This window comes from Cottoperca gobio, chromosome 5 (genome assembly GCF_900634415.1).
Source record: "Cottoperca gobio chromosome 5, fCotGob3.1, whole genome shotgun sequence".
In the NCBI taxonomy this organism is placed as follows: domain Eukaryota; kingdom Metazoa; phylum Chordata; class Actinopteri; order Perciformes; family Bovichtidae; genus Cottoperca; species Cottoperca gobio.
In genome coordinates, this window is record NC_041359.1 from 15,042,735 (window position 1) to 15,070,253 (window position 27,519).

General features: G+C 39.6%; 1 protein-coding gene across 3 annotated transcripts in view; it reads left to right on the forward strand.

The window, feature by feature from the left end:
* uba7 (ubiquitin-like modifier activating enzyme 7) overlaps nt 1-27,519 on the forward strand; it is a 37,303-nt gene that overhangs the window by 4,124 nt on the left and 5,660 nt on the right. Inside the window, exons 12-22 of one of the 3 annotated variants that reach the window (XR_003832257.1) lie at nt 354-509; nt 817-982; nt 1,072-1,268; nt 2,210-2,274; nt 3,709-3,919; nt 6,029-6,103; nt 7,323-7,524; nt 7,619-7,710; nt 9,482-9,574; nt 10,673-10,864; nt 27,128-27,456. Coding sequence is in view for 1 of the 3 variants with exons in the window: in XM_029431133.1 (XP_029286993.1) it covers nt 354-509; nt 817-982; nt 1,072-1,268; nt 2,210-2,274; nt 3,709-3,919; nt 6,029-6,103; nt 7,323-7,524; nt 7,619-7,710; nt 9,482-9,574; nt 10,673-10,864 (1,449 nt within the window). In the remaining 2 variants the exon portion in view is untranslated. Of the gene's footprint in view, nt 1-353; nt 510-816; nt 983-1,071; nt 1,269-2,209; nt 2,275-3,708; nt 3,920-6,028; nt 6,104-7,322; nt 7,525-7,618; nt 9,000-9,097; nt 9,575-10,672; nt 10,865-27,127; nt 27,457-27,519 lie in introns of those variants that run through there. The other 2 variants (XM_029431133.1, XR_003832258.1) reach the window with 2 other exon arrangements.

The window sequence follows — 27,519 nt, forward strand, 5'->3', positions numbered from 1 at the left end:
TCTCTCAAATATGTATATTTCCTGCTCTTCTCTGTTTTATATCATGTTTAACTGAATTACGTTGGGTTTTGGACTGACAAAACAAGACATTTAAAGAAATCATGTTGGACATTTTTCTCTATTTTCTGACATTTTATAGACCAAACGAATGATCTAGAAAATAATCAGTAGATTAATCAATAATGAAAATAATGGTTAGTTGCAGCTCTAATGTGCAACAATAGATGAATCATTTTCAGCTACATTGCAAAATACAAAATATTTTCTTTCAATATTTAAAACATAGCTTTAATTTGATGACATTCACTAATACAACATACAGTCTGAAACAGTCTCTCTTGTCATTTGTCAAGGTTGGAGCTGGTGCTATCGGATGTGAGCTTCTTAAAAACTTTGCCCTCATGGGGCTCGGTGCCGGAGACGAAGGACACATCACCGTAACAGACATGGACTTTATAGAAAGATCCAACTTGAACCGTCAGTTCTTGTTCAGGTCTCAGGATATTGGGGTGAGAAAACGCACAACTTCCACTCTGTAATGAAGAATGTGACATGTCATCATAGCTCTGTGGTTGTTATTTGACCTGGTTAAGTGGAAGGGTCAGAGGGCTTTACTAATGGCACAGGTGGGGGGGTGAAGGTGTTGTGACAGTCTAAAATAACTTGTGTCAGATTACACATCGCTGACATGTTCCATCAATTGTGGCAGTTTTGTTTTGCAGTGTGCTTTAGGATTATATCGGATAGTTGATCGCTCATGTCTGAGTAAACAACTACACAACAACACCACCCATTTTCTCACTTGTCCATAAACAGAAACCAAAATCGGACGTGGCAGCCAAAGCAGTGCGAAAGATGAACCCAGGGATGAAAATCACTGCTCACCAGAATCGTCTGGACCCTGACAGTGAAGGAGTGTATGATTACAACTTCTTTATGGGCCTCGATGGAGTGGCGTCAGCCCTTGATAATGTGGAAGCCAGTGAGGGCACTTAATCTGTCTTGATTTCCATTATTAGATTAGTACATGTTTGACAACAGTAGCGTTTAACGACTCTTTTTGATTCCCAGGAGTCTATCTCGATGGACGCTGCGTTCAACACCAGAAATCATTGCTGGACGGAGGAACTTTAGGATGTAAGGGTCATACTCTGACCGTGGTGCCTCACCTGACAGAGTCTTATGGCCCGGGCCAATCCAGTTCTAATGATGCCATCCCACTGTGCACTCTCAAGAACTTCCCTCACCGCATTGAGCACACCCTGCAGGTACGATGTCAACTAATAATTGAGCTTTATGTTCAAGTTACACTGATTGATTTTGCTTCAATATTTACACTGAATGACCAGAAACATAAAATAGGTCTTACTTAAAAGGTATTTATTGGACTGCATTACACCAGTGTTTCTAATATCCACCTCTCTAACATATATAGAGGGGAAAAACATTGGAAACATCTTTTTATATAAGCAGTCTTAACAGTTGAGCCATGCTAACGGTCTTTGAGGATGTAATTAGACACATTGGTGCTTTGAGTGTTTTTATGCTAAACTCTGGGAACTTGCCAGTTTATTATGACAATGCTAACATGCTGTAGTTTAGCAGGTTTACCATCCTATTATTCACCATTTCATTAAAGTATGCTAACATTTGCTAATAGGCACTAAACACAAAGCATATCTGAGGGTGATGAATATTGTTTGCAGTTATTTGGTCATAAACCAAAGTGTGGACAAATTATAGATTTGACCAGATGATGGTGCTAAAGGAAAAGTTCAAGCATCACCAAAGTAATCAGAATTCATCCTTATGAATGACATTATTGCATGTACCACATTTCATGCAATACAACCACTAGTAGTGGAGACATTTCACTTAAAAAACAAACAAAAGTACGCAGTAGGATTCATCCTTCGGGCACCATAGATGTCTGTACAAAATGATATAATAATCCATCTGATATTTGTTGAGATATTTCAGACTGGAGCATGTGGTGGACTGACCTTCAGACAGAACAGCATTGCCATTCATAGAGCTACTCTACTAGCATGGTTAAAAATGTCCACAATCATTAAAAATGACACATTTATTACAGGGCTGCATACAGCTTTATTACAGTATACAGGGTGTTCTGTGTCTCAGTGTATTTATTTGCAGTATTAAAAGTCACTAATATACCGATTGTATTATTTTTACATGTTGTTTTTAGTGGGCCCGAGACCAGTTTGAAGGACTGTTCAAACAAGCACCTGAAAATGTGAATCTCTTCCTGAGGTAAGATATGATGCCGTCCTCCATGTGATTTATCTTTTTCCACAACAAGTGTTGCCTCCAACAAACGTGAGACATTACTTTCACCAATCTGCTAGCAATTACCACTACTTGCTCTTTTTACAATGCGTTTCTGCCCTCCTACAAAGCATTCCAGCCAACCTACAAAAGCTAATGAAGTGCTTCAAGCTCATTATTTTGTTTTATAAACAGGAAAGTGTGGTTGGCTTTTAGTAGTAAAAATTATATAAACAGTCTGTCTTACCAAGTCTGTCTTTTGTAATGTATCTTTCACAGCAGCTCTAAAACTATTTTCTACAAATAATAGATAAAGTATTCCAAGTAATTAGAGGCTTTCTGGTTTAGAAAACATTTTCTGAATGATGTCAAAGGGCTTTGTCACTTGAATGATTGGTCTCTGAGCGTGTTATTTTATTTAAAACATCTCAAACAATGTTGGAAGACTGAAAAGCATTGACCTAATTATAACAGTGACAGATTTGAGCCCAGGCCCATACTTCGTCTGAGCTTTGAGCCTCCAGAGCCCCCCTAATCCAGTCGTGTTTTGAGATGTCTCTGTTTGTTTTGGTGAGATTTGATGTAATCCCCCCTCATTGTAAAGCACTTGCGCACTTTCTCGTGTCTTTAAACAGAAGCAAAAGTCATGACTAGAGCAGAAATGGTGCTTGTCGGTCAACACAGCCATTAAAGATTCTCACACTGATGTGTAGAAATAAGAACATGTATTATGCATGTCTTCATTGGGCTTTTTGTAGTGGAAACATGGAAAACCATTCTGGACTTTTCATGAGGCAGGTCAGCTACATAGTAGTTCGGTAAAGTCATGGTTAATGAGGTTATGGAAAGAACAGTCACATCTTGTTGAGTTATCCTCCCACCCGGGCAGCACTAAGCAGAACTATGACTCTAAACGTTCCTGTTTAGACCTGTTTAGATGTAACTGCGCACATAGGAGGTAGATCCCTTTTGTTTTGGAAGTGCAAGGCCGTATAAGGTGAACTGTCCAGGTTTCACTGACCAGTACACTACCAGATTACTTAACACTTATTTTCCTTACTATTAGTACACAACTAAGTGTCACAGGAATCCCCTCTGAGTCACCAATAACACCCTAACTTACAAAGATATGTTCATTCTCCTCTGTGCTTCCTACAACCAAATCATTTTCCATGAAGACTTTTCTACTTTCCAGGTTAAATGTTTTTCCCTCAGTTCAACTGCTTTTAAAAACAATTCCTAAAAAAAAGCTTGAAAGCTTGAAAGCTTTTATTCTGGCGGTTAGACCCTGATAATATATTATACAACCAGAAATGTAGACGATACTTGTCCTGTCTTGTCTTTTCCCCATCTAGTGATTACCTCCTGTATACTTTATGTAAAAAAAATCAAAAGGAATTGCTGCACTGTTTCCTGCAGTGATGCCGGGTTTGTAACGAAGACTCTTGGCCTTGGAGACGCTGAGGCCCTGGAGGTTCTTGGGGGGTTGTGGAGCAGTCTGGAGAACATGGAAGCTGGAGGACAACGTCCAACAAGCTGGGAAGAGTGTGTAGGCTGGGCACGCTGCAAGTGGGAGACTCTGTACAACAACGATATCCGCCAGCTTGTGCACTGTTTCCCTCCTGAAGAGGTAAAGTCACACCAGAGGAAATATAACTCCCTAAAGCCAAGTGTCGTAAAGCCGTGATTTATGTTTATGGACACAGTGAGGCACTGTTGTGTATGTAAGGTCCTTGCATACCAATCAATTAAACATTGCAATGTGGCATTAGCACAATAGGAATGACATTCAGTGTTTAAGTTTCCACATTTCACTTCATGGTGTAATGCAGCATCTTTCCCCCGGGCTCAGAGACCACTATTAACCATGTTTGAAACCTGAAACCACTGAAAGCCATCGCTGATAAATATCTCTGAGGGTTTATAATCTGGTGAAGCATGCAGACAGAGTGATGTCACATGTTACTGTCACACCTGGGGGGGCACGGATCAGTATCAACCCAAACAAACCCTCACTAACCTCAGTCCCAGTCCAGCAACTGGCTGGTTCTACTCTCATTAGATGTCCCTACAGGGTTATAGAAATTCCTCTGACCAAGAATGATTTTCTTCTATTCTCGCTGCTTAAATGTTTATAACAGGGCGCTAAATTCCCTGCATTCTCCGTGAGAAAATCACAACTTTTTCTGATAAATTGAGCCATTTCTCATGTGTTACAATTAGCATTTAAACCAATACAGAAAAATGTCCTACATGTTTTGTTTAACCTTATAAACACACCACAGCAAAATTGCGTGGCAGTTATGGTAGTTATTTTTTGCTTCTCTTTTTTCTTCCATAGCTCTCTTTGTTGTAGTTACCTACACCAGAGATATGGTTTTATAGTCCCCTTGGAAACAGGACAATAAAAAATAAAACCTCACTTTCGACCACAAACTTTCTGAGGAACTATGATAAGGCAGTAATGTCAGTTAAACGGTTACAAACCAACTTGACAAACACAGTTACACAAACATGACAGATGGCCAGGCTTTCAACATAACAGCTACTTTGTTGGGTGTGAGCCTCCACATAGAAGTGAGCGTCGTCCTGCGTGTGTGTTTAGACTTTCACACGCGGAACAATGGAGCGATTTGAACCAAACACAATATAAGAGCATCTTTATCCTACACTGATCAGTATCCACACAAGGCTCAAGTCTATGTATATGAAATAAAAATAGAATGAGAGACTGGCCAGTATAAGATATGGATGTAGCTAAAATGACATGAGAGATTAAGGGCTTCATATTGTTAATGCAAACCCATTCATTACAGTGAGCGGCTTACTGCCAGCTAATGAAATTACTGCAGTTAAAGACCATAGAAAAGGGTTGAAAGTAGTCGATGGATAGAATGTTTTATCATTTAATTCATTCAATACCAGTTGTTTGTTTATAATGGGAAGACAAAATAAGTATCTTATTATGACTTCTTAAATAAATCAATTTTATGACATGACGTTTCAGGGTTTTTTAAGCATTTTATTGATCAATTATAGAATAATAATCAATGGCAGTCAAATAAATGTTATTTTATTATTTGTTTTACTCTAAACTCACAAAGTCCACCTATGACTTAGAAAGAAAGGAACAGGACCTTGGGGTTGTAATGTTTGTGTTTAGTCTTCTTTGGGCCATAATAAAACCATTTACATTCTTAAACTAAGTGATATCACGCTATGTAAGAATCAAGCATTGTTAATGTCCTTAAGCTGTCTGAATCCTGATTGTGAAAAGGAGAATGCCTTTTGGCTGCAACAGAAAGCACCCCTGCAGTGAAAACTGGCACCACCAGTAGAGGACTCTCTCTTTCCCAGCATATGGACCATTTGGAAACATCAAAGCTCTCAGTCTCTTTGTTCCTTTATCAGACATACAAATTGTGTTGTCAACACGCGACTGATAACAATATTAGTCTGGCTGTTCTGCGGGGAGGTAGTAATTCTCCTGCTGTGTCGTAAAAACTAAAGGACTCAGTGATGTTTTATCAAGTAATTCATCCATACTGTGTGCTGTATGTGACGTAAATTCAGTGTGACAATTCCTCATAAAATAAACTGTTGGGGAATATAGTAATTGATCCACACATTTGTATTATGAAGAACTGTGGTGAGCTTTGTCAGTCTGAAAAATAACTCCAGACTAATCTTCAACTGTTGATAATTGTGTATAAATGGATTTTCTTCTGTGTCTCTTTAGGTGACTTCTGCTGGTCTACCCTTCTGGTCTGGAGCCAAGAGATGCCCACACCCACTGACCTTTGACCCCGACAGCGTGAGTTGTGCCCGGTCCAATTGTAATCCAGTAGTAATCCTGACATGCATACTAAAACAGTACACAGGAATGACACAATATTTGGTGATGACCGCTCGCATTCCTTCTTTATCTGGCGTGATAGGGTCCGTTCCCCACTTTGACTATATACTAGATTCTTATCTGATCTGCGAATGCCACTTAACCTGCATATGGACAATGAAAGGCAGATAATAATCTGTTCACCGTACACGTTTACATCCATAATAGCCAATATTATTTTACCATACTCTTATATTGCATAGCAAAAGAAGTAATAAGGTCGTAATGGTGCACTGATAATTGACAGACAACATTGACTCTCAGTCCCTCAATCATTGGACCTCTGTACTTTCAGCATTTTACTGCCATCTGACCCTTCCATCTGTGTGAAATGTTGTCATCTTATTGAAGCAATCACTTACTTCGAAAGGTCAAGCGAAGAGTGTAATGATTTCATGATACTGTGTGATTTCACCTAAGCAACTGTGTGGTATTGGTATTAATTGCACAATCTTTGTTTAAAATCTATTTGTTTTGCTTTGGAGGCATTATCTTTTGCTATGCACTTAAACAAAAGAATCCAAAGTAATTCCTGCAGTAGATATTGTCTTCATTACAACTCTTAGTTGGTTTTATTCATGTATATTTAGCTTCAGTATTCAATTTATCAGTGAACTAAATGCAGTGTTCTAATCCACTGAAGAGAAGTAAAATAACTGTATAAATTGCTGCCGTGCCTTGTGTGTGTGTGTGTGTGTGTGTGTGTGTGTGTGTGTGTGTGTGTGTGTGTGTGTGTGTGTGTGTGTGTGTGTGTGTGTGTGTGTGTGTGTGTGTGTGTGTGTGTGTGTGTGTGTGTGTTGAGAGGGAGAGAGAGTAATTGACTGCTATTGTTACAGCTACCTGTTCTGTTCAGGGAAGTGATTTGACCTTTATGCGCTAACTTAATATATGTTTTTACATAATGTCCCTTCTACAGTTTCAGGTCTGCTGTAAGGGATTTAAAAGGACAGTATTAAATATCCACCTTTTTTTTACATTTTTTACATGTTGAATAATGTTTAAGATAAAAGAAATGCCCAATGACATGATAGTATATTTAGTATTTATATGGACATTGTGTTTTCTTTTAAAAACTAACAATAGTTTCAATATAATTAAATAATAATGATATAGTTTATATTTTCATTCTGTGTTTTAGACTACCCATATGGAGTATGTGGTGGCAGCAGCTAATCTGTACGGGCAGATCTACGGAATCAACGGGACAAGAGACTGCGCTGCCATCAGAACAATCTTAGAGAAAGTCCCCGTAACTTCTTTCACTCCCAAGTCCTCTGTGAAGATTCCCGTCACTGACAAGGAGATGGATGAGGAGAAAGAAAAGGACAGTGATGACGCTGGTGAGTTATTGGAACTCGCTGGTATTAAATGCAATTACTCACTTTCTTCCATTATTTATTTTCTTTACTCTCTCTCTCTCTGTCTTTGCACCAGAAAAAGCCCGACTTGAGGAGCTAAAAGGAAAGTTGGCCTCCCCGTCTCTGAAAAGCGCAGCCATGCCGATGTACCCCGCCGACTTTGAGAAGGTAGGGCACGAGTGCAGAGACACCTCTGCTGCACGGTCTGCAGAAGCCACAGACAGACTGGCGGCTGAGCGTTAGCAGGGAGCTGCACTCAAATCTATGGGTGCTTTCAGAATATGTCTTTCCCCCTCATCTTTGGGTCCTCAGTGACCCGAATCTGTGCTTTTCCTCAAAACATTCGTGAAACAGAGCTTGCTTGTGCTCTATGCTCACTGTTATTACTCCTTGGGGCTAAGATATATACTTCAGAAATGTACATCCGGGGAAAAAAAGAACACTTCATTCAGCCGGCTCACGTGGAACAGATCTATTTCTATATGTGAGAACTGCATTAGAACACATTTGGTGAATTTAATTACATTCAACAACTCGGTTACAAAGACACCGTGTTGACTGCGTCTATGAAGTGAGCCCTGAAGGTAGATTTTCCTCTATATCACTGTCACAGTCTGTCCTCACACTCTTTTTCACCACCTCTTAACAAATAATCACTCACTGTATGGACATCAAATCAGGTTTAGCACTTAGTTGTCATCTTTAAGTGTATGTGGAAGCTAAGCATAAAGGTCCAGCTTCCTTAGAAAGTTAGCTGGGAGCGCAGACATACATCCCAACAAACAACAAATTCCCAACCAGTTGCTTCAGCTCAGTCAGCAGAGAAAAAAACTTTTTCTCCAGTGTTGTAAAGGGCAGCAATTGTTGCCATTTACATTTAAACTGAGGGAAGGGATGGGGTGGATTATGATAAAAAAATAAAAAATCTTAACTACATAAAACAGAAACATAATGAATATGTCAGAAGTATCAACAGTGGTGACATTAAACAAATGCAGAAATTCAATGAAGTTGATTCCTTTTTAATTACATCTTGAGTTATTGTGGATGTCTCTCCCCAAAATCTAATTGTATGTTGTACTTAATTAAGAAATATGTCCTCTGCATCTGACCTATCCTATTTACCTGTTGACCTATTGAGCCTGCAGGGAGTTCCTGGGTTTCCTGGGAAACCTTGGAAAAGGAGTGCCATAATTAAAATTCTCACCTCTATACAATCTTTTCCTTTATATTCATGGCTGTGTGGTTGAAAGCTGTGTCACAGCAACAACACCTTTACTTTAGGCCCCACGCCTCAACAAAGAGCTATTAGCAAGCCAGACAGCAGTTGCTGTAGCTGCAGAGGTGAGTGTCAGAAGAATTTAGAGAGGCTATGGAAAATAACTCTCAGGCAGCTGGAGTGAGGTTCTTGTGAAGCATTCAGTGACTCAGGAGAAGCGGTAATGAAGGTGTATGAGGTAAGTCAGGTACATATCGAATGTCACCATGAATAAGAACGAGATCCCCAAACTACCGTGCGCCCCCTTCTCATTATTCTTTATCCCTACGTGTCCAGGTCATGCTGTGGGTAGATGGAATGTGTGTAGGAGAGTTTCAGATGCATCAGGTTGCCAGCTAGGAGCTTCCTCACAACCCCTGAAGCCATCCCTGAGTGACAGTCGCCTTCCTAGCCTTTGTAGAGCCGCAGAAACAGAGGCATGACCTCACTGGCCATGTCCATCACAACAGAAATCTGATGTCCTCTGCATTCTGATGGGGTGACCAAGTCATGTATTAGAGTGATCTAAGTGACACAAAAACAAAGCCTTCAAAGCAGCCAACCTGAGCATCGTGGACATGGATACATAATAAGATATATTTTGTTCTTGTGCATTAAGCTTTTGGTGCGTGTTATATAAATGACTGATATACTGTATGTTTCATTTCTCACCCGGCACAGGACGACGACAGTAACTTCCACATGGACTACATTGTTGCTGCATCTAACCTGAGGGCGGAGAACTATGACATCCCTGCAGCCAATCGGCACCAGGTCAACATTTTCACTATGTGCATCGTCTAATCAAATCTCTGTGAAAGATAACATATATATATATATATAGAGGGATGAAGCAGAAGTGGCGGTATAGATTAGAGCAAGAAAATACCGCTGCCCCTCCCTTGGGGTCATGTTTTTAGTCAGTACTACACACACCTGCCCTCAAGCCACAGAAACAACCGCCTCACCTTATTGTTCCCGGAGCAGAACTAATCACAGCACTTTACCTGTCGCCTGGGAGGTGACACCTGAGCCAGGCCTTGTACCAGCCGCTGCTACAGACACACTCAGCCAGGGCAGGTGGAGGGTGGGGGGGATGGGTCCTGCTGAATGAGGGGAGACAATAGTGTGTAATTTTACAGACATTTCCACATGTTCCATCGTGTTTGGGAATAATTTTACTCAACTGTTCACGTAAGGGTTTTTTACAAACATGTTCAAAATGTCTACACTGAAATATAAATGGAGCATTATTTAATCCTTTTAAATCACAGGTACGTGCATTTACTGAAGTACTGTACTTAAGTTCAGTTTTGAAGTGCTTCCACTCCGGCAGTATTTTCTTTTTTTGTTGCTACTATTCCATTAGAGAGGAATAGTATGAAAAATACTTTGTATGCCACTAAACTAATTTGACATAAGACTAGTGAATACTTTGCTTTGCTGTTGATCATAGGATTATTTGAAATGAGATGCATGGCTACAGATTAACCTGTCCAACAGTTTAGACAGTAGCTAAAATCAGCTCCACCTGGACCAGCTATAACATTACAATGCTTCTTTTACATTAATGCATTAGTAATGATAAATACATAATACAATATATAAAGCTGATACCACTTTAACACTTTTACTTACAGTATGGAGTAACATTGTTGTATGGCTTTTAGTATCCTTCTTCAACCACCAAATGTATTGGTGCTGAAGTATAAAGTAGCACAACATGAATAAGTTAAATACAAGCACCTCAAAATTGTATTTAAGTATAGTACATTTTCCACCACCGGAAATTTTGTAAACACAATATGCTCATATTATTCTATTTGATTCTGCTACATTTTAAAAGTGAACTTTGCTCTGTCTCCTTCACAGAGTAAGCTCATAGCTGGAAGGATCATCCCAGCCATAGCTACCACCACAGCCGCAGTGGCAGGCCTGATGTGCCTGGAGCTGTATAAACTGGTGCAGGGTCACCAGAAGATCAGCTCTTACCGCACAACTTATATGCACCTGGCTGTATCGCACATTGTTATGTGCCAGCCGTCCCAGCCCAGCAACTTTGCAGTGAGTAACAGTTCTATACACGAACAGCCATTTTTAGTTACAGTCAGTGATTGTGGTGTGTTTAGGGGCAACATTTGCAAAGCAGTCAGCTCCACACCGGACCTGAGTAGGGCACTTTATACAGCCTGACAGACTCTTACTGTATACACATTTATACTTTAAGCCTGTCTACTTTGGGGATAAATCAATTTGGTCCTTTATAGATTTACGTCCATGCTCTCTGGCTGCAGAGCATCAAGTCATGAATGAGTGCTCTCAGAGTAAGAGACCACCGCTAACTGTCAATCTCTTGCATGTGAGTCAAAGCTCAGTATAATCTTCAGGGCATTTCAGTGCAGGTAAGGTATAAACGCACCAATGTCTGCTTCTGTGTTTGCACAAATTAAGTGAATTTAAGGCAACTGTAATTCAAAGCAGAAGTGACAGAAGCTTATTCTCTTCAGACGGAGTCCTTTTTAGGATCAAATCCAACCTAACATTAGAGGTTATACCAGGTGTGTGAGGTCATACGAAGTTCTTTATGCTGTATGGACCAAGCTTTAAGACACAAACACAAAATGACTACCAGCCAGATTCAAAAGCCAAGGGGTCACATTTTAGGTCAAGTCTGAGAGGATATCCAGTCGAATAATTTAGCTGCCCCCTTACAGGGGCTGATTGTTTTCCCCTCAATATCTCACCTTCAGATATTGGAGCTGCCCTCGCCAGCTTTCTCCCTCGAAGCATTGAACCTCTGACAGACAAGGGTCATTGGGGGTCAGCGAGTGGAGTAACTGTGTCCTCTGGGACGTGAGGGTGCAGTGGTCGGGAGCTCTGAGACAGTCCTAGGTCGGGTTTCAGCTTCGGTTACAGGCAAAAATGCTGCAGCTGCATTAAGGGCTGGTGTGATGACAGAGGCAGCTGTGACTTTCTGTGCAGTTCTGAAGTTCCATGCATTCCCTCTTCCTTACTTACAAAGACCCCGCTGTTCTCACAGTTGTTGTCTGTATACTTGGTCAGCGAAAGTGTTTTCACATACTTCAAATTATTCGCTGGCCGAAACAGAGCGTTGCCCAAGCAGCATTGGATACACTCAGTGAATGATTGCGGTCACACTGACAGCTCACCTGACATCATCCAGAGCCAGAGGTTATATATTCAAGTGTTGAATCATTTAGTCAGAGGGATGGGCAGATATTCGATTTTCCAGACTTTGGGTTTTTCAGCGGGGCTTATAAGTGTTGCAGCATCAGCTTTTAAGCTCGGCTCTATTCAGCCGAGGAGAGACAGGACACCACCAGAGGAAAAAGGCGTGGCTCATGTTTGGGATCAGCGTTTCGAGGGTTAGGGACAATTCTGGCACTAGTAAATGAGGAACACACATGTACTGTTAAACTTGAACTTGCTCACACAGAGAGGGAGAGAGAAAAAAAGATGGTTGGCTGCCAAAACTTCAGCCTTCAGAGTGGGAGATGTTCTAATGTCTGCCAAAGAAAACATTTTAGTCTTCAGTCCTCATGATAAGCTTAAATTTGTCTGCGATACCTTCTAGAAAAATCATTTCAGCTTCTTTACACAAACATACTCCTCTTTTTCTATGTAGTGTGTGAGCCACACAGGTAACTGCACTTCCCATCTTAAACACATCGTGAAAAGTATCAAATGGCATCAGTTCTTGCAGTTTATATGATCACTCATAATGTATGTTGTGTATCACAGTAACTATCTCGATTATAAACAACAAGGGAATCACAAACTAGAGCCTGACCCAAAAATAGATATTATCGATTGAGGTTATCTTGTCAGTATCTGCATATACCGCACATAGTATATGTTGGACTTTAAAATGTACCGCTCATTACATATCTCGGTCTATAACTATTCAATTCACATGCTCCTTGGATGGTACCCTGTGTTGTGTTTTATTGCTCAGAGCGTTTAAACAACACGTTGTTATCTGCTCCAAAATGTAATGGATTCTTCCTTGGCCCATGTTGCCAGCTTCCACCAAGTTTTATGAAAATTGGGCAGTTTTTCCATAATCCTGTTGACAGTCAGACAAACTGAGGTGATAACATAGCCTCCTTGGTGGGGGTGATAAACAGATTTACAGGATCCTTATCAAAAATGTTTATGTTATTACCACTTTTCTGTACTGAAATGAAATCTAGGATGTAAACATAGATTTGTCCAAATTAGCCGACAGTAATGAAAGCAGAAACAAAAGCAACATGCCTATTAATATTCTCTTATCTGTAATCTGTCTAGGATTAGAGAAGATTTTATTAGGCCCCCTTTGAAGCAACTGCAGGCGTGCAGCTGTGAAATATCACTGATCAGACATGCAGCATCAAGAGCTCAGCTTACTTTTGCAATGACTTAGACCTCTCCCCTCCTGAGATCAGTCTCAGTTCATTAATATCAAGTAACAACACTCACATCTCACTGGTAGTATTGGTGGTCCACCCGGTGTTCACCCAAAGTGGAGTTGAACCACCACATCACAGCATTGCATCGTTGTGGCATCGTAAGGTAACCTGCATTATCACAACTCTGAAGAGGAAAGAATATGTTAGTGAGATGGTTGTTGTGATTGAAGGCTTTTGGAATAGGTGTTTTAGATGTGGTTGTGTACCACTCTGTCCACTCATAACTGTTTCACTCACAGGCTCTTTAACTAACATAGATTACAGCCCATTCTCCCACCATGCTAACCCTTTTCCAGAAATTGTTGCTTTAAAGCAGCTGTTTCCCAAAATAGGAAGTTCCCCTGGCCTTCCCTCGCTGCTGTTATGGAGGCAGAAATATGTAAACAAATGGGAGGCTGTCCTTGTCTGCTCAACACAGCGATTCTTTAGTATCGTTTTCCTCCTTGTGTTTATGTTTGTCAGTTGGGGGGGCCAAGGCACAGGCCATTAAAGGAGTACCAAGTCTGACAAGCTCACAGAGATGGATATCTCTAAAAAAGTTAGAAGTGTTTGCTCAAAATCTGCCTTTGACATCAACATATATACATTAAAAGCTTGTTGTTACATGACTCAGATGGTCCTGCCACACTATTAAAGCTGCAGTCTTCAAGTTAGAATATCCTTCTCTAATGTCAGCACCTTATTTGTCATTGTGTTTAGATGATTTACTGGAACTCTTACACTTATATAACTGCAAAAATACAGTTTCCATGTAACCCTTTCATGCATAGAGGTCACTACAGTGGACAGCTATTCAATAGCTGTTTTATTGTATATGCAGAGTTTTGATGGTATAGTTCAGGGGTCTGCAACCTGCGGCTCAGGAGCCACATGCGGCTCTTTAACCCCTCTGTAGTGGCTCCCTGTAGATTGTTGCACAATGGACAATCTTTCAAAGGGAACACCTCTTATCTTGGAGTTCGAGGTGATATTTTGACACTGAAATAAAATAAAATAAATTATATTTCGTCAACTAAAATATGCGTCACATTCTACTGCGTCTACGGGCGTGGTGCCTTTCCCTGCAGGTGGCTTATCTTGAGTTGCAGACCCCCGCCTTACTTGGTGTGCTAACCATGGATAAAACCAAAAAAAGATACGTTTCGGAGGAAAATTGTTTAATTCTGCGTGGACAGATACATTTGCTTTCTCTGTCAACAATGCTGGCTTACCAGTGTGCTTGATATGCGACGAGAAATTAACAGAAAATGTAATGTTGAAAGACATTTTGTGGGACATTTGTGAGGCTGTTGTGAATTGTTTAAAAGCCATGTGGATGAAAACACACTGAAACGGACATAATTAGGTACAAACTGGTTTACTCTTTTTAAGATATTAGGCTGCAGCTATATGCTTTTTTTTATTTCAAAGTGGGCTACATTTTTTATTCATTTCATTTTTAAATTATATTTTTTATTGTTTTGTGTATTTTTATATTATATTTATTTTTATTTTATTTTATTCAACACATATGGGGAGGACTCAAATAGGCTGCATAGGTCTGTGTTTAATTTATTTCAAAGTAGGCCTTAACATGCCAGTGTATTCTTTCCTTCTGTTCAAAGGAGTATGGTGTTTTCCATTGTTTAAACAGGTAAAAAATAGCAACAGTTTCATTCTGTAATTTCATAAATGCAACAAATATAGTATAACTATATATTACATCTATAAGCTGTGTTATCAAATATGTTTTGCGGCTCCAGACACATTTTATTTGGTGGAAGAGGGGCCAAATGGCTCTTTAGATAGTAAAGGTTGCCGACCCCTGGTATAGTTGCACATCAGCCACTAAAGTGAACACTATTGCATCATCCCATACACTGCTACTCAGTGGCAAGCTGCTGTAAGTACAAGATACATTTCTCAAAACCAAGATGGCAGACAGACAGCCAGAAACTTCCAGTCGCTCATCAATACCTTGCCAATCCTTTTATGGAAAGAGACCCTTGGAGTTCTAAAAAATGTGGTGACATCAAGTAACAACTAAGGAATCATATAATTCAATTGTCAAAGTATTGATTTTATATTTGGGAGGAAATTACAATAATTAATCTGTCCACTAAAGTGGACGTCATGCATCATTGTTGTTGAAAACACTTAATCTGCAGGAACTGTTTTGGCAGCAATTCCATTTATTTAAGTTATTAGAATGCAATTTTAAGTTTTTGCATTTCTTTATATTTTGCATGCAGTGTCTTGTGGCTTTGTGCCCTGGCTGCTTTGCCAATATCGTAGAAGATAGTCTTCTCTAATGAAGGATCTTGTTATTAGTGTCACACTCCCCTCAGTTCTTAAGAGTTCACTGTGAGGATCTTTTTATTAGTGTCCTACTATCCTCACTTCTTAAAAGTTCAATATACACTGACCCAAAATATAAACGCAACACTTTTATTTTTTCTCCCATTTTATGTATGCACATGTTCTTTATATATACATATATAATTGTATAGTTTTTACATCTTTATATATAATTTTATTAATTTGTTCATTAAATACATATTTCTTCGGTTGAACACATAAACGCATGCATCCACCTGAGTGGACATAAATATATATAAATATCTCTTTGAAAAAACGATATAAAAAAAAACAAAAATTTAAATCTTGTTTTTTATGCCTAAAGAGCAATAAAAACACTTCGTAAAAAAAATCCTGACTGAAGTGGTCATAATTCATGCATGAAAGGGTTAATGAAAGCTGCACTAGTATTTGCATATGTTCTGAAAGTTGTTGCTTGTGATGAAAAACCCTTAGAGAATTATCACCTAACGCAGCAATCCCTCTCAGCTTTACTTTGCGTTTTAGTGCCTTTCAGGTTGGGGTTTTAGTTGTACTGCCCGTAGCTAAGTGTTCTGCTTCTCTATCACCGTTCTCTACACCCGTTTCCAGCAGCAGCACGTAGTTGTTTTCAGTGAAAATAAAGCTAATGATAAAACAGCTGTAACTTTGTTTATCTGACCAAACGGCAAATAAACAAAGTTACAGCTGAAAGAAAGGAGTAAATATTGGACTTACAGTCACCGGGTGGTAAGTAATACATTATAATACGTTCAGTGTAGTTTATTCCGCTGCGCGCAACCGGCCAGAAAAATAGAGAAATTAAGGCTGCTTGAAATGCTTGAACGCTTCGTTGCCAGTTGTACAATAGAGTATAAGAAGGAGCTGCACGATCAATGCCAGTGCATGCCTTGTTATTACAGAAAACAAAACCTCACAAGACACTAAAGGATAATTCAAGTACAACAAAGATTAATGAGGGTTGTGCTCCTGCAGCTGTAACTGAGCTGCAGCCCCAGTAAAATATGTGAAGTGAAACCTCACCCGGACGAGGCCAGGACAGAGGAGGACGTGTTTCAGCTGGGTATTAAATAGCTCCATCCTCAACCCCTCCAGCAGCTTGCCCAAATCTCTAGTGTATGCTGTCTTTACTTGTCTGCTGGGCTGCCTGCTGGTTGTGTGCCATATAAATACTCCCTCTTCCATGTCTCTGCACACATCCTCCACACCCTAGCCTTAACTACATGCCCTTTCACGCTCCCTCGGTGCCCTTTTTCCCCAGCTTGCCCTTTCGGTCTCTAATTGAATTAGCAGTGTTGGAGGCATGGCTCCTGAGCTCAAGGAAGCCACTCTAAGGTCGATGCTCACACTGGTTTTTTGTTAATTGCCTGCAGAAATGACTGCTATTTCCTGCCTTCACAGGAAGCAGTGTATTGAAACCAGATTTTCCAGTGATCTTGCTGTAGAGCACCAGGAGGAGGCAAGGATGTTGTGTTTATTTGCTCCAGCCTCTGTTTCTAATAACATTTGATTCACAACTTGAATACTTTATATCTTGTTTGATGCGCATTGAGAAGTGGAAAAGTGGAGAAGAAACAAGGATGTTTAAACTTTTTGCTGAGTATACCCAGGGTGGTTGTGTGTTGTTTTACATGTAGAAGGCAAACCCGCAGCTACTCTATTTGTGATTTGAGCAATTATATAATTAAAGGTTGCACATCTGTCACACAAATAACAGGGACTGGCTTAAAGAGAGAAAGAGAACAACAAAGGGATATTCACCTCATATGTGGTTAAATCTATGTTGGCCTCCTAGGACTGTGCCAGTGATGAAACAGGGTGAACATGATCCAAGGCCCTCAGTATTCCTCAGGGAGCTCCAGCATGGAGCTGCATTGTGCAGTTCGTAACTCAAGACCCACACATGAATAGTGCTCATGGGATAATGAGTAATCTCTGATCAACATCTCCAGGTTTTTTGTTGGTGGTGTTATTGTGTGGTTGGCCTTATGTTTTTAAGTCATCTGTTGTTTTGCGCTGCATTGTTCCGTCGCTGCTGGTCCTTAGTTCTCTAAAGATCATTAGCTTCCCATTTGTCTCGCCAACAACAGTATTATTTCTGTACACGGGTTGTTTATTTCTGTAGCATCAGACATAGACAGACATCATTTAGAGAACATTTAAAAAAAAGTCCACTTAAAGATAGCTATCCATAATTTATTAGTAATATATCATTTCAAATTGATTCAGTAGCATGTGTGGTACAGCTCATAAACTCAGTACGCACGCTCCGCATTTAGTCAAATTAAACAGCCAGAGGCTTTCGGTAGTTAGCAGCTCTTTCAAATCATCGTCAACAATATCTCCTCATCACATGCATATTTAGGCCACAGGACAGATTCTTTAATTAGAAACACAATAACGGGATGGCTTTTTGGTTAGACAGAACGCCCGCCCCACAACTTGCTGAATCATGGTTCAAGCCTTTGTAGACATTGAGGCCATATTCACTTCTCTGAAGGGTCCTTGAGCAAGGCAGTGATCCCCAGTCTGCTTCAAAGGCACTTCTTTGTGGTTGACCCTGACCTCTGACCTTCCTGGAGGAGCACAAATTAAATTGCTAATACGAATACATTATTCGCAATTTATGACATTTTATAATAAAAAAAAAAAGAAAATTGCCAGCCCCCTCCCCCGAATAACAATTGTCCCTTCAGAGCAAGCTTTGGATTTCTCCACGTTAATGCAATGTAAATGGGACTCATATACAGCACACATAAAGCGTTTCGAGGATGTGTGGTGCTTTAAAAAATAAACTAAAACTAAAATAAGAGAGAAAAAGTGTAAGGATCTGATAAAACATAACATAACACAAAACATAAGCTGCAGAAGTTAGCATCTCTGACTTAGTAGCTTTCTACCGATGGAAACAATGAGGTGAGGATGCTGACTTTCTGCCTCAGCCGTGCCTTCAGTCTTTCAGTGTGATATCATGTAACCTTAAACTACATTTTTAAGATCCTTTTATAAGGTTTCCTTTTTAAAACAAGTCAATTTGAAAAATGTAAAAGAGACTGTGATTTTAACCTACTCGTGAAGCTAAAGTTAGCTTAATTAGCTAGCTAGCTACAGCTGAGAAAAAAAAATCTAAACGTCTTTTATAGACCGTTTTTGTACTTGTTTGTTTAAATAGCATTAGAAAAGAGCTTTAAATATTGCCAATATATTGGTAATGATACCTCAGCTGCGTGCTGTGATAATATGTCCATTTTGTTCTGTAAATAACCTGAAAGGAGATGAAAAAGTTTGAATAAAAGAGGATCCACTTCTTACCAACAAAACGTTATCTCCACCAAAATGTGTACAAGGAAACAACATGAAAATGCAATAAGCTTAAGGGAGAAAGATAAGGATTTCCATATTTCCATTTATCTCTTACTCTCATCCTTTGTTGCTCCAGTATCTTCCATGTTTCTCACAACTTATTTTCTTCAGGCATGTTCCACTCATTGGAAGTACCATGTGGAAGCTATTAGAGGTCTCTGTCCACCAGCTTCATTATTCTCTCATTAAAGCACCACTGCTAGTGAGCTGCAGGTTTCTCATTAGTGACATTAGATGTAAGACTCTAGGCTGTTCCTGATGTCATGGGTTTACACATTAACTCTGTATTCTATAGACATACTGTCGTGTCTTTCTTCCTTTCCCCCCCAACCCGTGCTTTCTCTCCAAACACACACAGGAACCGTTACCTCATACATGCACAAAACCTTCCAGCTAGGGTCACTGTATGTGATAATGGCTGCTCTGTGAGGCACTGCAGGACAGTCTTTCTGCTTGCTGTCTTTTGGCACACTGTATGTTCTACTTTATTTATGCAGGGCATATGAGGCACTGACTAACAACATACACATGTCCAGGTTCTGTAATGGAAATAGTAATAAAGTAACTTTTTACTGGTCTTAAAAGCCACATGAATGTTCTGGTAAGAATTGAAACAGTTTGTGTACATCCACAGGGTTATTAATAGCCCATAACTAGCGTTTGTCATGGATTTTATGCTAATGCTATACTTTGTGAGCAAATTAATGGTTTTGCCTCAATTTCCTTTTGTAATTGGCAACAATCTGTTTGGCAAGGCTCAGTCATCTGTAGGTCGGCAGTTGAAATCAAAATTGGATTCAAAAGATTCAAAGGTTCAAAGGCTTTAGTGTCATATGCACAATAGCTACAGCCTAGTTGTTGGCAATGAATATCTTGCAGACTCCTCTAACAATGCATCATACAGTATACCTAAGACATAAAAAGACATTAAATAGTGCAAGAATAAATAAATTACTGCAAGAACATAATGCAATAACAAGCAGGAATAAGTAAAATATATGCATATAGAATAGAATAGGATAAAACAGAATTTTCAATGATATACTGTAAAGTAAAGTATATTATGTTCTATGTTTACAGCCAAATTATGTCCTGCATTGGGCTTAGGCAACTGCAAAGTGTGCAGTCCTCCAATCATTAATGGATCACCAAAGTGATTATAATTCAGGAGGACATGAATGACTACATTTTGTGGCAACCCATCTAATGATTGTTGAGACATTTCACTCAAAACCATAAATGTCAAGCTGCGGGTGGCACTAGAGTAAATCACCAAAGTCATTAGAATGCATGCTCTCTTTTTTCAAGTGTGCAAGAGCACTGTTAAGAATGGGGTGAATAAGATCATGTCTTAACATATCTGTGTGTATGTTGTATCTGTGCACATGCAGCTTTAATTGGCCCCATGAAGTGTGCATTGCCTTGTGAGCGGTATGGAAGTCTCATGTGTTTTATTTGTTTGTGTCCAACATCAGATAAAATTACAGTTTATCATGCTGACAAGAATTGGACACTATATTGACCACATATATCAATAACTTAAGTTACATCATTCCATACTGCAATACACCATGTGACCAGACAGTGTGACCTTTGATACTAAGGCATTTAATCCATGATATAAACTGTGATGTAGCAACAGAGGACATGTATAGAGCTGTGTGTTGTTATTCAATTGATCCCTGTGAATGACACATTTGCAGATAAATCTGTGTCCCAATTCCATACTACATACCAGTAAACAGTACGTGCTTTAGTAATCATAGAAGTCACAGTGTACTTGTATGCTATACAAGAAAACATTGTTCTTGGCTATAATCTGTGGTTTTGTGTTGGGAGTATCAGATGCATCACTTCGAAGCATTTTGATGGTAATTCATTGCTTTTTAACTGCGACTTCGTTTATCGGACATTTGCTGTTCGAGTGTCTGCAGGCTCCAGCATGTCAGTGGCCCATTTGTAAGAAGAGCAATTTATTGACTCAGTCCTTTTGCTCCAGGTCATTTTCAGTCAGGCGGAGCGCTGTTATCTTCTCATTTGAAAGACAATCACATTGAGATTCTGTTTGCTTATTTACACGTCAATGGAAGCCTTTCAAAAGCAACGGGCTGCTTTTAGTCTGTGTGTCAAACTCGGCACTCTCCTGAGAAGTGTCTGTGCACGGCTGAGCTGCCTCTGCCGCTCCTCCTTCAACCTGCGCCAGTAAATCAGAAGTCACCCTTCAAAGCAAACAGTTTTTATAATCGAGAATACAAAGTATCTTTAATACCGATTTTTAATGTATTCAGTTTGATGTATTGTTTTAAAGGAATTCTTTGGGAGGTGTGTATGGCTGGTATCCTGTCAAGTCTCTAGGGAGTTGCAGTGGGCTGAAGGGAGCAGTTGGAGGTCTCAGCCATCTGTGTCTTCAGTCCAAAGAGAGTGGTGATCAATAGTGAGCAGGTAGCAGATGACACTCCCGATCATACAAAGGGCACACTTTACATGACAGTGCTGTTGTCCCTTTGTAAAACAAAACAAACATGTTCCTGCAGATCTAGGTAAACTGCTCTGCAACATCATTTCTGATTACAGCAAATCTACTTTAAAACAGGATTCCCATGGTATTAGCCTAAAATGGTCTTAGGTGGTTCGGTCAACTTTAAAACATTACTCCACCAATTTAGTTTTGCAACTCATGCAGCACAAATAGAGATGCCGTATTTTTTATTCCACATAGTCTTCTTCCTTTTCCATATCTGGCATCTACATTACCCACAGTGCAACTCAACCACCAACAGTTCGATCTAAGATTTGGGTGTGTGATGCTAGTAGCAGCTAATGTGGCCTCGAGCCTCTAGCCTTCAGCAGACATAAGGAGCGGGCTCAAGAGGTCTGGTAGATTCACTTCTTTCTAAATCCACACCATCACATTTTCAGTAGTCTTCATCATCAACCGACGCTGACTTAAGTGACGTCGCTTTAGGCAATTTATCATACTTCAAACAGCTCCCTGTGGAGCCACAATAAGGCTTTATACTACTGTTTATGCAGTAGTCCTCCCCAAGACCCATAAACAGACTTTGATGTATGAAATCCATAAAGTTACCCTTAAGCACTAAAAGTTTTTTCCCAAACTGGAAGTCTACTGATTATGATCCAAGAAAACTGGTGTACTCGGTTAAAATGACTGTGGACTCACTTTGTACAGGCTACAAAGGAACCAACTTTATGAGCAATTACACAGATTTACTGAAGCATTATAGCTCAAACTAACAAGAGGACATTAAGAGTTCACTTGTCTTTTTAGTAAATGCAGGGATTCTTTGAAACATTTTCCTGGATTTAGTTTGAAATAATACTGTTTTCCTTTGTTGTAAAATAGTTTGTACATAATAAATAGTGTAGACTCTTTGTAAAGATGTCTGTCTCATACAACACTTAGCAATGACATAATGATTTGCATTTACATTTTTAAGAAGATGTAGTGCCAGCTCATCTTTACAGTACATGTATGATAATTGATATATAAAGTCATTTGAATCTTTGAATACTTTCAACCCAGTAAGAGACACAAAGAAAGACTTGACAAACACTTATTTTACTATTTTAAATATTTCCTGCTTGTACTCCAATATACACCATATATGTACAGTGTTCAGCAGCATCACCGCCATATGTTGAGAAGTGAAATGCGGCTTGACTTTGAGGATCAGTCAAAGACTAGTCAGGGACACGACGTCTCAGTGAAATTAACTAGATTGTCTACGAAATGAAAGCTAAAGGAGATTAAGATGAAAATATGATCTAAAAAGACCACACAGATCCTCTATCTGCCTCCCCTGAAGCTCACTTTGAAGCGCTCCAAAGGAAAAACATTGCCTTTGAAGAAACAGGCCCTCTAGCCACAACGGGTTGTAAAAACGTTTCCACTGTTGGGATTCTGTCCAGATTATGAAGCTGAGGCAGGAGCGTGCCTCAGCAGTGCTGCTTCTTGTGGCAGACTGCAGGGAGGAGGACTTAGCCAGGCTTCATGTCTCCAAAAACACTCCATTGTCTTTAAGGGCAAGATTAAAAACTCACATTATGATTACACTCTACATGCAGTGACCTGTGCAAAAAAATTACCAGCATGATTGTGTTCCATGGAGTGGATCGCAATCCGCTTGGATTCATTCTACCTCCTTATCAGGTTCACTTGGCTGAACTTCCTCTGGCTGCATTACATTCCCATGGCCTCACGTATATCTGCAGTCAGAGCGTCTATTTTTGGGTCCAGTAGCCCTTATCATAAGAGACTTTATTGTGTATCAGGGCTTGTGCTGTTGAACTCTCTTAGTGAGGCCTCTTAATTTGGGGGGATCCAGAACATAAATGTATTAATACAAAATGTTAGCGCTATTAAAAGTGAAAGTACTTTAACTTGATTCTAAAATGTGAATTAAAAATATGTTGTTTGATAACAAACAGTAGAAGACTGCATTAAGTTGAGTTGGACTACAAAATGATACTGTTTTGTATTCCCTATTACCCTTTGAAAGGTTGTTTGATTGTGGGTCCAGACTGTGGCTGCGCGGCTTCGGTGACTTTTGTTTCAGGTCTTCTCAGAAATTCATAGACTGAGCTGTGACTCATTGGAAATAACACTTCAACAAAACCAGATCCCTCTGACCTTTTGATCATGTAATTCTGTAAAAGCGTAGGTATAATTGAACATTGCCCCACATCTACTGCTGAAAGGTGACTGAACGTTATTTTGGCTAGATGGAATTTAATATAACTCCATGTAGTGTTGCAAACAGAATAATAAAATACTTTGAGGTATTTTTTAAGCACCTTGCAGTTTTTAGATATAGCATGATCTAAAACACATTTTTTTTTTTTAAACCTACTAATCAAAATAGATTTAAAAACAATAGGTTATTTTGTTATTGGGGGCATTTTCACATCTCACCTTATAAAGAACCTGAGAACGTTCTTAGTATTTCTGAATTTGCAAAGCAGACACTTGATTTATTGTGTGTTAAAGTCATCTGTTTCTTTAATCATATCTGGTCCTGCTTTAGGACCAACAAATAGGAGTGGTGAAGAAGTATGTGTGTTTGATATGTGGCTTTTTTATGAAGAGATGAATTCAAATTATTTCCTGCAAGATGTAACTGTCTACATTTAGATAAATCAGAAAGAGCAGCGGAGCTCGTTAGGTTTCCTGTCAACAAGAGGAAGCAGCCTGACATTTTGGCTGTTGATGTCAGATGTTAGGGGAACTTCGTATCTGAACAGGTCACATTGTAGGAGAGAATTCATAAAACGCATAACGTTTAATAATGCAGAAGCTACAAACATAAAAAAAAAATTCAAGAAGAGTAAATCAAATGTAACTTTAAATCTCAGGACAAGAAGATGAAAAAACAATAAAGTTTTGTACTATTAAGCATTACAATTATTTGTGTTGCTGTCATGAAAATTATAAATTTTTCCAAGTTGTGACTGAAGTTGGTATGAGCACCATTCATGCTAATGACAGTTTACTTACCAATGATAGAGTTTATGATCCATGGTATCAGGGAAACTGACATGCGTAGTGGTGAAGTGAGAAGTAGTTCAAATTTGGAAATGTCATTGTGTTCCTTTATTGTTTTGGAAAGACCAGCTGTGTCATGTTTTAGGAGGAAGTTGAAAGCTCCATTTATAATACAGACTACAATATACAGACAGCGGACGAGAGAGTTGGCTGCCCTCCAACTACAGAGCAGAGCATATTTCCACAACTGTGACTTTCTGTCACTCAGGCCCGTGAAGTGGCTGTTTGTCTGTCCCCGTTCTCTGAAGTTGAACTCTGTGTAGTTCCACCACCCAGAATCCGCAAATGCCAGCTCTGCATTATGTCTAAACAGACCTCTGCATCCGCACACACAGTGAGATACGACAATACTTGAATACATCACACATGTAGCCAATATTAGAAAAGTAAATAAAGCTTTCCTGGGGTTGAACAAGTTGTCAAGTCGAGGACTAACTTGTGTCTCTTTACAGTATTGCTGTGGTTCAGCTCTTACCATTTCTCATGTTCATTGCCAGACACACTAGAGACTTTTTTATATAATGCATTTACCTTGAGCTACTCCAATCCCAGCCTGCCATTTTCAAGATGGGCACTCCAACTCCAAGGCCAAGCTTATTTTGTGTGATTTTATGCAGCTGTGATAAGCAACCAACAAAGTTGCACTTTGCAGGGATTTTTCAGCAAAACAGTCGACCTCTCAGACAGTAATGCTACACTCTAACCTCAGTACATCCTGGCCCAACTATAATTGCCAGGACTTATGTGATATCACTACAGTAATTCTTCCCTTTGATTTTCCTTTTTAAGACGACACGGTCCACCTTGAGCGCGGTTGGTTTATTAAAATATAAGAGTGAATAAAGATGTGTCTATATATAATATACTTGGAGATAATTGCATTTGGGCTCCCATTAAAGCAGATTTTGTGTTCTTTTCCACGCTGGTTATTTGGTTCAGTGTTTCTCTAAGAGGGAAACAATAACTCTCTGCTTCACATTCCTTCTCTTTCCCCAGAGATAACTGTTTCATTTAGCCATTTTAGTTTTTTTTATGGTAGAGGTTTCATGACAAACAGATACTGTAGTTGTGCTTGTGGGAAACCATTGGTAATTGTTTCCAGCAGCGAGTTTGGTTCCAGCATTCTTGCTTATTTTTTCTCCCCTGCTATAGTGTTGAGTAGTTGACGTCACTCTACACACGGACTGATGGGGTAGTTGATTGGCTTCAGGTTCCTGCCAGAATTGTGCGACAGATATGAGAGAGAGGAAGGGAGGGGAGAGAGTAAAAATAACCTGCATGCCTGCTTAGCATTGTGTCAAATCAGCATCTGCACACAAAAGCAGTCATGAAAAACTCTGGCGTGGAACCACTGAACACCCATTTTAAACTCTGACAATGACTTTGCATTTGCAAGATCATTTCAAATAATCTTTGGTGTTTGGTACTTCAAGTGCATTTCAGGCTTAAGATCTGTTCTGCATAAACATTAAAGAAGCTAACATGACCGTGGGTAAGAAGTGCATCTTGCAAACAAAACATTCTTTGTCTGAAAATGGGACAAAGGACCTAGACCCCCTGTTAGACTTGAGGAGAAGTATGCCTTGAGTGTGTCTCCATAACCCCAAACCCCATAAGTGGTGGGAGTTGTGAGGGCTATTTGAAAAGTTCCCCTTGGCTGCCGGAGCAAAGATAATTGGACCCAGGTTTAGCCGGAGTTTTGGTATTCACATCTCGAGCCAAGTTTTGATCTTCGCAACTTCTCTCAGCAGACAGCGCCTGTGTGATCAGGGTCCTCTGACTATGTGACATATTATGACATATTTTCTGCATGTGAGGAATCCTGACACGCTTCAGGTCAAGGTGAAGTTTTCTACTCAAGGTCCGTCAATTATGATGTTTATGGTAAACACATTATGGCATGTAAAAAACGATATCTGTTTAGTGACAGAAGAAATAACAGTGTTTATGTTTGATGGGGTTTTAATTGATCAGCCAGGACTTTGTACTTTTCGATGCAGAGTCACCCTTTAATGTTAAACGACACGTAGCAACAGTCCGCTCGTTTTTTCATACATACATGTAGAACTACAATGATTGTTTTCATTCTGTGTGTTTTGCAAATAATTTTGATAAATTGTAGTCTCTTAAAAAAAACACACACACACAGATGTCCGTCCCCAGAGCCCAAAGGTCAGTTTGTCTTCGAACTCATATAAAACTCAAAAAAGGTTTGATACTACTGCTGAAATTATACTTTTTTGATACCTCCCTTTGACAAAATGAATGTTTTTCTACAACTAAAACGTTTTTAGTACAGATTTTGATTTAAATCAAGGACTATCTGATTAAAGAAATAAGTAAACAAGACCACAAATCTGACCAGATGTTCAATACCAGCTTTCAGAACTTTGGATGCTCTTGTGACACATTTTGGTTGGTACAAAAACAGCTATTATGTTTAATTAATTATATTAGAAATATGCTCGTAGATTAACTTTCTAGTTATTAACGTAATGATAATTGGAAAGATTGTTGCAGCACAACGTACATCTATCAGGACATAAACGCTGCAACAATAGACAGACTAACATTCCCCATTTAAAAAGCCAGATTTCAAGTGGGTCTCTTCAACACAGAAGACTCTATGAACTACAGGAACTTCAGAATGAAAATGGCCCCTCATGTCCCGGAACGTGTTTGGATCCAAATGCAGCAGACAGGAAACCAGGAACAGTTGATAAGGACGTTTAATGTCAAAGCTCGGCAGGTAAAGGGCAGGACAGATAATGAGCACATGTACGTACAAAATCTAAGCGGGAAAACCAGCAGGGGACAGGCAGATGGTAGATCGTGGCGAGGCACAGGATCGGGAATCAGAAGAGACGGGCAGGTCAGAGGCAGGCAGGGTCGGCCGCAGGAAGAATATAGAGGTGCAGCAGGTGAGGAGCGAAGCAGACCGTGACACCTCAAAGCTAAAGATTCAGTACTCGCAGTGCGATCTG